General features: G+C 46.5%; 1 protein-coding gene across 1 annotated transcript; it reads right to left on the bottom strand.

Annotated features, from left to right (window-relative positions):
* Window positions 1-8,630: 8,630 nt before the first annotated feature.
* Window positions 8,631-10,232, bottom strand: LOC123051465 (nicotianamine synthase 9). The gene has a single exon (XM_044474330.1). The coding sequence runs from the start codon at window positions 10,098-10,100 to the stop codon at window positions 9,078-9,080; it is 1,023 nt and encodes a 340-aa protein (XP_044330265.1). The 5' UTR covers window positions 10,101-10,232; the 3' UTR covers window positions 8,631-9,077.
* Between the last annotated feature and the right edge of the window lie 2,810 nt (window positions 10,233-13,042).

The raw sequence follows: 13,042 nt of genomic DNA, 5'->3' as shown, positions 1-13,042 counted from the left end.
AACCTAGCTGCTGCTAGCAGTTGACCGTATGAGGTTTTACTTGCTGACACCCAAATGTACGTATTTGCACGATCAAGTAAATCACAGGGCAAATCAAAGCAACACAGGACGATGTAGTAGGTAGTAACGAGCTTGAGACACTCGCTGAGAGCCCGAGACAAGGGAAGACAAACTATTAACATTCCTTTAGATTTCCAAATGAATTTTTGTCCCCCTCCTATGATTGGCCTGCATGTGGAAATAAGATTAACATGTTTAGTTAGGTCAAGTATAGTGCTTGTTCCTCTGCTATTTAGGTTGCAAAGGAATTTCAAAGTACTCCTTGTTAGGCTTCCAATCGACTACTGCTCGGTCACCAAAGTAAATCCTACAAGTTTGGCTCGAACCATATGGCATTCATTGGCTCCTTGGCACAAAAAGGAAGTGTAGTATTCTTGCTCTTTTGAGCAGTAGTAGGCCTGCACACCATCATCAGTCTTAGTACAGCTCAGAAAGTACACCTTGTTGCATAAATCCCTTCGGCAAGCTGGCCTCGCAATTAGAGCATTGCTTCTATCCCAAAACATGGCAGCATCCTCCATCTCTTCCAAATCCGTCCAATCCATCCTAGACTGATCAAGCTTAAATATTCCGATGAACCCAAAATTGCCATTTTCTCCGATAATGGCGACCAGGTCACCTTTCCACTCCGCTAGATAGCTATGGTTCAACTCCTGAATTGTATACACATAGTCACTTCCACGTATCGGTTGATCCGGCTTGTCAGGGACCTTCCACTCCATCTTTTCCACGTTCAAGTCCACGACTCCGAGCCTGCCATTCATGTCTAGGAAATAAACCTTGTCGTCAAGGAAGACGGGGCTATGAGATGCCATGAAGAACGGCACACCAACATTTCGTAAGATTTCTTCCTTCCACTCTTTGTCTCCTATTCGCCATGTTTGAATAAAGACAACTTCATAGTCTGGCGTGGCTCCCACGGCGAGGACCACAAAGTCCGGAGAACCCGGCATGGAAGAGAACGATAATCCTTTGAGGCCAAGGATATCTAGAAGTGGAAGAGCAATCACATGGCCGCCATCTGGGTAATTCTTGAACGGATTCACTAGGAAGTACATGTGGTCACCGCCTTTTGACACGATGACCCAACCATTCTTTGTGAAATGCAATAAACGCGAATCCTGTGATTTTAGACCTGAAATAGGGATGTTTACCCTGATGTTGTACTTTTTCTCGCTCATCGGATCGAAGACCTCAAGAAGATCATCTTTTGTCCTTCCTGCTAGGCAGGGTGTCATGAGCAATGGCGACCCTTTTGCATGTTGTATCGGGCTTTCAATGGAGTTCCACCGCTTGCAGACAGCTTTCAGATGTAGGAAATCGATGAATGAAATTTTCGATACTAGTAGCCGCAACAAGTCGGTATGGAGATCACACCACTGCCTCTCCTCTGGAGAGGTCGGTTAAGCATCATCATGTCCTCCTTTTCTTGCTCTCCCAAACAATGTTCAATTCTTGTTTGTATCACCTGGTTACATCAATGTTGATTTGCTATTCAATTTCCCTTCTTTCTTTAACAATGTTAATTTGCAGTAAGCTAGTCGAATATGTTAACAATAATATAATTATGTACATAGATACCTCATCGGAGACATCGTCAATAGTATTGATGGCTTGTACAACTTTCAAACCGAAGCTGCAAATAGATACATATATGGAAACGTTAAAACATCTCTAAATCATCACATTGAACAAGCACATAAATACTTTCAAATCGATGAGGTGAAATTAAACTTACCTCATGGGAAGAGTCCAGAATACTTGGTCCTCATCATCATCTTCATCACCATCACATCCCTCAACTATACGGAGCCCAAAGGTCATATCATCCAGAGACACGGTGTAGATAACAAATTCATCGCAAACTTTACGCAGCACATGGATGCAGTTGGGTTGGGTTCCTGCTTCAACCGCCCCGACGGCGAAAGTACACCTGCCCACAAAAAATGTTCTATCCCCGATGCTTTCGACAGTTCCCCACACATTATCCTCCTGATTCCATAGGAAAACCTTTAGATCCACCACATCCGGGTCGCCAAAGATGCAGCACCGCACCAAAAAGAGCTCGCCGCCAGGACACGGCACCGGGTAGCACTTGTACCCGGCGTGCATGGGGCACCGCGGCGGGGTCCCATGTCCGTCCTGATGACTGATGGTGTTGGGGCGGATGCGTCGATGGCCACCAGGGACGCCATGGTTGTCGCGTACACCTTCCCCTGGTAGCCGGCGGTTATGGGGCCGTCGAACTTGTCGTTCACCTCGGCGAGCTCCACAGGGAGGCGGGACCACTCGGGATCACCAGGGCGGCAGTAGAGAAGGGACTTGTCCCTGACGAAATCCAAAAAAACGGTGCAATCGGGCGGGGTTTGCGCGGAGAGAGCGCAGCCGAACCATAAGAATAAATCGGGCGCGTCCTCCGGCAGAGGCGGGAGAGCGACTACCGTGGGGGTCGACGGCGAGGTATTAGCGAAGTTGACGAGGGAGCACCCGTTGGTGACCTCGTCGAGCATGAGCGACCAGTCTCCGTCCCGGCCGAGGCATCGTTTCCCTTGAAGCGCCGGCATGTCCGGCGTCTCGTCCCAGCGGCTGCATCCGTCGAAGGCCGCGACAATGACGGGTTTGCTCGTGCCGTTGAACTGGACCACCCATGGCGGCTGCGACGCCTTGGCCATTAGGCTTAGTTCTTCGATCTGAATTGCTGCGCAGTCCGTACGGATCAATCTGGATATATGCAGTCGATCGTCGTATTTCAAAAGTGATCTGCTGGACGGGGCCGATCGTCCTTTGGCAGATCTGCTGGACCGAGCCGACGCCAGTGTTTTTCTCGCAAACGCTTAAGGTATCGCCCACAGATGCACGTACTGGGCCGACCTTTACGTGACGTTCTCTCTTCGTAGTTGTTAGCAGTAGTTTTGCTAAAAAAAAGTTGCTAGCAGAGTTTTTCAAAAAAATTACTGGGTCGACTTCTTTTTTCTTCGTTTATTATTGTTTTTTTATTAATTTATAAACCCTCTTCATTTCACTTATTTTATTATTTCTTTCTCTCTAGCAGTGGTTTCCTTTTATTTTCTCTTTCTTGCCTTGATTTTATTATATATTATTTTCTTTAGCAGTGGCTTTTTTTAATTGTCTTCATTTACATGAGAATGGTCGGGAGTCTTACCAGCTAGCAGCATCAGTTGGTGCACTGGTCTGTCTAGGTTAGAGCCTCACATCTGCCTACTAAATTTCAGCATACTTCTTCCTATGCTTAAATCATTTTTTATGTTTCCAATTTTTTATATAAGCATCACAATAATTTGGTTCACTGTTGGTTATAAACTCATTCTATATATCAAAATCAATGTCCACTAAAAAAAGTTGTTTTCAATTTTTCGTAATGCATCTCTAAAATGTTCATCCTTTTTTTTACAAAAAAGTGTTCATGGTATCAATTTTTACTTTTTCATACAGAAAAAAATTGTTCAAAGCTAGTTATGGTTTATTGTTCAACAATTGCTAACAAATGTTCTTGTTGAACAAAAAATGTGTTCATGAGATGTACGTTTTCTTTTCCATAATTGTCGTTCATAGTTTGTGAAACATAATTGTCACTGCTTGCTACAAACTTGTTCAACTATTCCATAAATAAAATTCGAATAAAAAATAGTTGGCATGCATTTTATTTTTTTCTACAATAAGCAATTATATTTTGAGAACATATTAATTGCTCGTCATGGTTTAAAAAAACACGTGTACAAGTATACATCCCAGAAAAGGAAAACAACATACCGTTAATATCTGACTCAAACTACAACAATTATTGTAGGTACCTCTCTCGAACCATTTCCTCTCCTAAACCTAGCGGGAGGTGATCTTAGATGCGCCACGCCACCACTCTCCTCCACATGTAGATCGCCGCAACCCTCATGGTCCGCCGGCCTACTAAGGTTGAACGCGAGATACTAAACAGCGCCCAGGCGTCCGAGATAGCGGCTACCGCAGTTAGGCCAAAACCCAACAGAAAAAAGGGCACTTATTATTGGACCGGGTTACTTAAATATAAAACCATGGGTTATTCTGTAAAATGCTGACAGTGAACCGGCAGAAACTCTCCATAGATTATTAGTAGGCGTAGATATGCATTGACTATAGTTAGGGGGATGTCAATAAGCGGCTTTTTCATACACACATAGAATATATATAAGTAAGTAGGCGACAGAACGAGCCGGCATGGAACTTGGAGGAGCAACACCGACCTAGGAATCACAGTCGTACGCACAGTTGGCAGCACTGACAGCATAGAAATTGGTGAGAGTGTCTCCATCCCATGCTGACCAGGCGCCATCGTCGTGGTTAGATCTAGCTTTCCATATCTCAATAGTGAGCCGCCAAGGAACCGGCACCTCTGGTTGATGGGCAGCCTCGGCAACACTGGCCACCACCACCTCCTATTCCACACACAAGTGGCAGCGCCCGTCATAACCACCGAGCACCGCCAACTGCCGTCAACCCACGATCCGCATACCCGCAGAGAGAGGCGGAGACCCGGTCGCCGCCAGCCATAGGCCAGCACGCCGCCAAGAACAATCGGCACCCGGCCAACACCGCCACCCAAGGGATAGCAGTAGCTGGCAGACAACACTGCCCACAACCCACCCCGCTAACCGCCACCGGACGACAGATTCGGGCGGAACCTAGGTCGCCGTCGTCGCCCACATGCTCTAGTGCCAGAGGCCAGCCGCACAACTAGGACCCTCGGAATTACAGTACCTCGACCTGCACCGGATCCACGTGTAAGGAGGCGGGAAGCCCTACCGCCACTTAAGGCAGTAGAGGAGGAGGATGGACGGGAGAGTGAGGGCGCCCGGCGGCGGCTAGGGTTCCCTCCCCGTCACTAGGGAGCGACATAGGAGGGAAGAGTTTTACCATTGCTCATCTTTTTTTGAGCGGTACCATTGCTCCTCTTGTCATAGGGTCGTTCGTTTGTGGGCCAATTGACCCTGAATGGTCTAGTGGGAGCAATAAGAATCTAATGGCCCAAAGTGGGACGAGAACGGTTTGCGCTCGGGTGCATTTGCACACGAATTAAAAAAAGTAATTTGTAAGAAAATAAAAAAATCTGAAACTTCTTGTGAACTAAGTAGATTTGTTTTTTTGTGAGAAACTTTGGGTCTATTTATCAACCGTCATGTGTAGTACAAAGAACAAAGTAGATTTATTGTTGCACTCGTATAAAATATTTTTGCGAAGAAATGCCTTTTATGTTGTCGTGGACAGAAGAAAACAAATTTGTCACTATCTAAGAGCTACTATTCGCACTATAAGTCCTGATCTTTTTTACCAAAATTTCCTTGGAGAAGATTTCGTTGACGAACATTTTTACACGGCTGTAATGATAACTCAAGTTTGTTCCCAAAAAGTTTCGGAAAGTTTTGCTTTTTTCGGAATTTTTTAAAAAGTAATTTCATTATAGGTGCACCTACCGCCATGTTCCAAGGGGTATTTCGCCCCAAAGTGGCATATTTCTTCTGCATGAAAAAACAAAAACTGATGCCAACCTGTAGTAGTAGTAGTAACCTACTTTCTTTGCGTTTCTTTTTCTTTTCTGAAGGGAGTCTTCTCAACCCAGACGGTAGAAACTAGCCAAATACCCGCGCGTCCTAATAGAGCAACCAGTGTATGGAGTAGTGACAAACCTCAGCACCTTTCCTCTGCATTCTCGCTTTTCCTAGCAATCGTGCACCCGTCTAGTTTTTGTTCTCTACATATCACACATTATTGCATCCCCCCTGTAGCATTGCTCCTCTTGTCATTGGGCTGTTTGTTTTTTGGGCCAATTGGACCCTAAATGGTCTATTTGGATCAACAAGGATGTAATATGGCCCAAAAGTGGCCTATTTCCTTCTGCAGGTGAAAACAGAAACTGGACACCGAGCAGTACTAGCAGCCTGGTAGATCGCACAAGTAGCAAATTCCGCTAAAAAGACACAAGTACCAAATTCCATCATCTCCCGGCCAAAAAAAAGCAAATTCCATTCATTAAAATGGCTGGCACACATTTCGAGCAGCACGGTCGTTTTGGCACCACAGAAAAAAAAAATCCTGCACTCCAATCATTTGGCAACCGCTGCCGGCAGTTGACCGTGCTCCTACTATATGAGCTTGCACTTTGCCAGCACGCATATAAGTATATATTTGCCGACTAACTACAACGATCGAGTTTAAATCGCAGGGCAAATCGAGACAATTGTTTTCTTAAAAAGAAGAAGAAATCAAGGCAACTCGCTGAAACAAGGGAATCAATTAAGCACGTACTGGGCCGGCCTTTACGTGACATTCTCTCTCTTCGTATTTGTTAGCAGTAGTTTGCTAAATTTCCTCGGAAAACAAGTAGTTTTGCTAAAAAAAAGTTGCTAGAAGTAGTTTTTTAATAATGACTGGGTCAACTTATTTTTTCTTCGTTTATTATTGTTTATTATTAATTTATTCCCTCTTCATTTTGCTTATTTTATTATTTCTTTCTCTCTAGCAGTGGTTTCCTTTTATTTTCTCTTTCTTGCCTTGATGTTATTGCATATTCTTTTCTTTAGCAGTGGTTTTTTTTCTCTTTTTTTTATGTTTTCATTTACTTGCGAATGGTCTGGAGTCTTACTAGCTAGCAGCATAAGTTGGTGCACTGGTCTGTCTAGGTTAGAGCCTCACATCTGCCTATTAAATTAAAGCATACTTCTTCCTATGCTTAAATCATGTTTTATGTTTTCATTTGCTTATATAAGCGTCACAATAATTTGGTTCACTCTTGGTTAGAAACTCATTCCATATATAAAAACAAATGTCCACTAAAAATGTTGTTTTCAATTTTTTTCAAGGCATCTCTAAAATGTTCATCCTTTTTTTGTTATATTAGCAAAAAAAGTATTCATGGTATCAATTTTTATTTTTTTCATACACAAAAAAAAATCATTCGAAGCTGGTTATGAACTTAAGATTTATTGTCCTGATCTATTCATCAACTGTCAAGGTAGTACAAAGAACATAGTAGTTTATTGTTGCACTCGTATAAAATCTTTTGCGAAGAAATGCCTTTCATGTTGTTATGGGCAGAAAAAAACAAATTCGTCACTACATAAGAGCTACTATTCACACTATAAGTCTTGTTTTTTTTTTGCCAGAATTTCATTGATAAACATTTTTATACGACTGTAATGATAGCTCAAGTTTGTTCCCAAAAAGTTTTGGAAAGTTTTGATTATTTCTTTGGAATTTTTTAAAAAGTAATTCAGTTATCAGGTGCACCTTCCGTCATGTTCCAAGGGGTATTTCGCCCCAAAGTGGCATGTTTCTTCTGCATGAGAAAACAAAAACTGATACCGACCTGTAGTATTAGTAACAAGCTTTCTTTATGTTTTTCTTTTCTTTTTTGAGAGGAGTCTTTTCGACCCCGCCGGTGGAAACTAGCCAAATAGCCGTGCATCCTATAGTGCAACGAGTGCATGGAGTAGTGACAAACCTCAACACCTTTCCTCTGCATTCTCGCTTTTCCCAGCAATCGTGCACCCATCTAGTTTTTGTTCTCTCCATATCACACATTGCATTCCTATAGCATTGCTCCTCTTGTCATTGGGTTGTTTGTTTTTGGGCCAATTAGGATCTAATATGGCCCAAAAGTGGCCTTTTTTTCTTCTGCAGGTGAAAACAGAAACTGGACACCGAGCAGTACTAGATCTAAGGATGGCAATTTTACCCATAGGCATGGGTACCCGCGGATACTGTACCTGCATGGGCAGGGTATGGGTACAACTTTATACCCATGGGTAGTACCCATATCCTACCCGTAAAGTCATGGGTAGGGCACGGGTATAGCCTTTTACCCATGGATATACCCATACCCAACCCGCCTGACATGTGGACCTTACCCGTGATTAGCAAGTGTACCTATGGTAAAGTTGTGTCATGAGCTTGTGAACCTATGTTAAAGTTGTGACCAATTCAATTTTAATTGAGATAATTGTCATGTACTCATCTATCTGTTATTGAGTGAGATCAATGTTTTTTTAAAATGTGCTATAGATGAATGTAAAGTTACAAATAATGTGTGTATTCTTTGATTTACCCGTTGGGTACCTAATGGGTATGGGTACATGTAATGTTTTATACCCATGGGTACGGGTATGGATAGAATTTTCTATCCATTGACTACATGGGTATGGGTATGGTATTGCTCTACCCGCCTCATACGCTACCCATTTCCATCCTTAGGTAGATCGCACAAGTAGCAAATTCCGCTAAAAAGACACAAGTAGCAAATTCCATCATCTCCCGGCCAAAAAGAAAAGGAAAATTCCATTCATTAAATTGACTGGCACACATTTCGAGCAGCACGGTCGTTTCGGCACCACATAAAAAATCCTGCACTCCAATCATTTGGCAACCGCTGCTGGCAGTTGACCGTACTCCTACTATATGAGCTCGCACTTTGCCAGCACGCATAAGTATATATTTGCTGACTAACTGGAACGATCGGGTAAATCGCATGGCAAATCGAGACAATTATTTTCTTAAAACAAAAAAGAAATCAAGGCAACTCGTTGAAACAAGGGAATCAATTAAGAAAGCATAGGTGTTGCACTTCTTGCATTGGTGATGATCACTTCAGTCATATAGAGTGTCAAAATCACTTATTACAACAGCAGGCAGGCAACTCGACTCGACTCGATCTCACCACAACACAACACGACACATATCATCCTCCTCCTCTATGTTAAACCCGGAGGCATGCAGCAGCTGTCAGACGATTGCTAAAACAAACACGGCACAATTACGGTAGAAAATAAATAATCCAGCCAGCCATACGCAGGCAAGGATTAATAATTATGGTGGTAAATAGGTAGCCACATCCATCCATGCATGAGGACAAGCGAATTATTACCATGCATGTATGTATCGGTCGCGGATTAATCGGGCAAATATTAATCGGTCGGTGAATTCATCACCGTGCTCTGGGCGATGCCGATGTCTGCTGGCGATGCCGATGCCTACGCCTCCATCTCCTCCATGGCCATCTCCTTCATCTTCTGGTGCGCCCTCGTCCCCAGCTCGCAGGCGCAGCCGAGGCACGGTCTGCTCACCGCCACCGCGCACTGCGCCGGCATGCCGCCGTTGTTCACCGGCACGTCGCCGTCGGCGGCAACGGCCGCCGGCGCCGCCGCCTTGCGCGCGATGATGACGGAGTTGATCACCTCGTCCTCCGGGTGGTGCACGGTGAGCACCTCGAACCCGCCTCGCCGGATCTCCTCGGGGTCCACCACCGGGTACAGGAAGCCGCGCGCGCCGTGCGCGCTCCGCACCACGAGCGCCGCGCCGGGGGCCATGTGCCTCCCGAGGTGCTCCACCAGGCGCGCCTTCTCCTCGGCGGCCATGCCCACCAGCGCCGCCAGGAACACCACGTCGTACCCCGCCAGCTCGGTCGTCACGTCGGCCACGTCGGCGGTGCGGAACGCCATGCGCGCGCCGGCGTCGGCGTCGTTGCGCACGAGCCGGCTGGCGCGCTCGTTGGCCTCGCCGGAGATGTCGTAGTTGTCGAAGGAGGCGTCGGGGAGGTGGCGCGCCGCGAGCACGAGGGAGCTGAGCGGCAGCGGGCCGGAGCCGAGGAAGGCGACGCGGGCCGGGGCGGGGCCCGGGACGTGGCGGGCGAGGAGGCCGTGCTCCAGCTGGCTGAGCTTGATGTAGTTGTTGAAGTAGGGGAAGAGGGTGAGGTGGTCGAGCGGGTTGTCGTGCGCGGCGAGGAGGTCGGAGTAGTGCGCCTCCAGGTGGCCCTCGGCGTCGGCGCAGAGGCGGATGAGGCGGGCGCGCATCTCCTGCGCCTCCGGGCCCAGCGCGTCCACGTCCACGGTGCTCGCCGGGATGCAGGACGTCACCAGCTCGGTGAAGAGCGCGTTCACCGCCGGCGACGGGCTCAGCGAGGGCAGCTCGCCGATGGCCGCGGCGAGGCCGGTGATCTTCTTCACCAGGGCCTCCTCCTCCATCACCTTCTTGTCGCAGCACCCCTCCATGCCCATGATCGACAGATCAGCTGCTAATTGACCCTTGCTGGGTGCTTCGAGCACGAGATGCACAGGGCACTCTAGCTAGCTGGGGGGCTCTGAGAGTGAGTGATGGAGGCGAGGGGCACGGTCTGCTGTGGAGTGAGCGATGGGTGTTTATATAGGAGCAGACGAAGGACTCGAGAGCGTGCTGGGGCCCACGTGGCAGTGGCTAGGGGCGCGTGTTGCTCGGCTGATGATGAGCGGCCGTGGGGCCCCACAGCTGCTTCATCCAGAGCCGTTGGTTCTGCGGGTAACGGTTGTGTATTTATGTACTCCCCAGCTGATTATTTGGGAGTTTATACATCAACGTTTTCTGGCTGCTCTGACCAACAACCACCTACTCCGTTACTAAATATGAGTCATTTTATAAAGATTTTAATATATACTATATACGGATGTATGTAGACATATTTTAGAGTGTAGGTTCGTTCATTTTGCTTCGTACGTAAGTATAAGTCTTTTTAGAGATTTTAATGTGAACGAAGTACAGATGTATATGGACATATTTTAGAGTGTAAATTCACTCATTTTGCTTCGTAGGTAAGTATAAGTCTTTTTAGAGATTTTAAAAATGAAAGGAGTAATTCATACTGGAATCTCTAAAAAAACATTATATTTAAGAATGAAGGGAGTATGTGTCATCACAAGTAGCTAGCTTAATTTTTACGAGTATCCAACGGTCAAGAAAGGCGCGAGAGCATCCAAATACTATCGTATCAGCTTCGAATTCACCCGGCGGCAGGAAAGAAAGTGAAGTCGCATCTTGTGTGTGGTGTTGTATCTTCCGGCAAAGTAGGAGTGAAAAGCGGCAAAACACATTCTCGTGCAAATGGCTAAATGGACGATCTATATTATTTTTAAATGAACTATCATACCTGCTCAGGTCCGCTTAATCTAGCCACCGAATGAATCCAGTTATCATTCAAAAGCTCGTTGTGCACCGTCCTGTTTTTCCAAAATGCAATGGTGAAAAGCTCCGGGCACGCACACATAGGGCCCCAACACAAGTCCAGTTGTCGTGCCAGTTGTGGATGCCGTGAAAGGCGCTATATCCATCACATCGCAAGGCCCCGGGTCCGTCCAGTGCAGCTAGGGCCACCTCAGCCCAAGGGCCCTCCCGAATCTCTCGAGGTCTACAATGCCAAGGTCGCCAAGCACTTTGGGCCGACTGACTATCGTACAGTTGACCAACGAGTGCCTACCACCAGCGGTCTCACTATCGCCACCATACCACACAAAGCCACGTGTAATCTAGTCCACCTTGGCACTCGCCCACTTAGGCAACAAAATGTCTGACATGTGAAAAATGGCCATAGCGGTCAGGACCGTCTTGGCAAGAGAGACCCTCCCAGCTCTCACGATGTTTTCTCAACCGTGAATCTTGTCAATGAGCGACTGCAGGCGAACCTTTTGCGAAGGCGTCGTTAATACAGAGGGGAGCCCAAATAGCGACACGAGAAGGTTTCCAATCATAGCGGGGGAAACACTGAGAAGGTCGTGCATGTCGATGCCCTCACAATGGATGGGGAAGACCTCGGTCTTCAGAAGGTTTGTGACTAGGCTGTTGGCATTAGCGAAGCAGTCAGGGAGGGAAATTGGTCGCAATTAACTCTTCTTTGATAGGATTGACAAAGATCCCAACATCATCAACATACAAGGAGATTCTACAATGGACAGCTCTGGCCGTGACCAGCAAGAGCACGCCCGACTCTGCCGCCAGGTGTATGAGGTGGTGTAGTGGGTCAATGGCCAAGAATAAGAGCATTGGTGAGAGGGGGTCCACCTGCCTAATACCCCTCCTACAGGCAAAGGGATGCCCTGGGCTGCCATTGAGGAGCACTGAAGGTGTCCAAGAGTTGAGCGACAAATAGATCTAATCACACCATCGCTAACCAAACTGATTTTATCCATAACCTCGAGATGAAAACCTAGTTCACCGAATCAAAATCCTTTCAAATGTCAAGCTTGAGGAACAGACTCATAGTTTTGGTTTGGTGAAGTTCCTTGATGAGGTTCTGCAAGAGGAAGTTATCATGAATCTTTTTAATGAAGACGTTGTGGCTTCTAGAAACGATGTCATTGAGGATGGATGTGAGTCTGTTAGCTAGAAGCTTCGAGAAGATCTTTGAAAGGCTCTGAATCAGACTGGTGGGTCGGTAGTCATAAATGCAAGCGACGTCAACCTTCTTGGACAGCATGATAATGTTGGCGGAGTTTATCAGACCCGCACAGTCCCCACAAAGAGATGCAATCTATTGCATTGCCGCAACGATGTTCGCTTTGATGATGTCCCAACATGACTTGAAGAAAGCCTCGATGAAGTCGTCAAGGCCAACTGCTTTATCAGATGGTTGCGATAAAACGACCTCCTTAATATTCTCTTCATCAAAATCATCGTCGAATTCTAAGAGATCTAGCCTCTGGTATCCAAGGGCAACCCAATTCAGCTGGACAGAGCGATGAGGAGAAGTCCTGAGATGGCCACTAAAATGATCTACAACTTCCGCTTTTGTCCTCTTTGTGTTATGGCAATACCAATATCGGAGGTAGTATGAAGAGTCCGAATGTAATTTGTCGTCATGTGCCCATTCGCCCGGATGTGGAACAACTTAGTGTTCGCATCCGCTTCCCGGATCGAGGTGAGCCTGGAGCGCTGCCGCATACAAACTTTCTGGATCGCAAGGAACCCAAGATAATTGATCTTTAAAGATTGCGGCGAAGGGTGGCCCTTGACCCTCAAAGGCCATACTCCATTTCCTAAAACTGGTAGGTCAGTTGGGAATATTTGGCTAGATTCGCCTACACGTCACAATTCATTGGCTCTCATACACGACTCTCAACTGACAAGATTTGGCGGGCCTATGCAGAGCCGAAGTGCAAACTTTTCTCTTGGCTCGTCCTCCACAATAGGATCC

Source organism: Triticum aestivum, chromosome 2D (assembly GCF_018294505.1).
Source record: "Triticum aestivum cultivar Chinese Spring chromosome 2D, IWGSC CS RefSeq v2.1, whole genome shotgun sequence".
In the NCBI taxonomy this organism is placed as follows: domain Eukaryota; kingdom Viridiplantae; phylum Streptophyta; class Magnoliopsida; order Poales; family Poaceae; genus Triticum; species Triticum aestivum.
Note: the sequence above shows the minus strand (reverse complement) of the source record. Positions and strands in the feature narration are given on the sequence as shown.

Excerpts from the sequence above, each read along its gene's own strand:
- LOC123051465 (XM_044474330.1), bottom strand. The coding sequence starts at position 10,100 with ATGGGCATGGAGGGGTGCTGCGACAAGAAGGTGATGGAGGAGGAGGCC.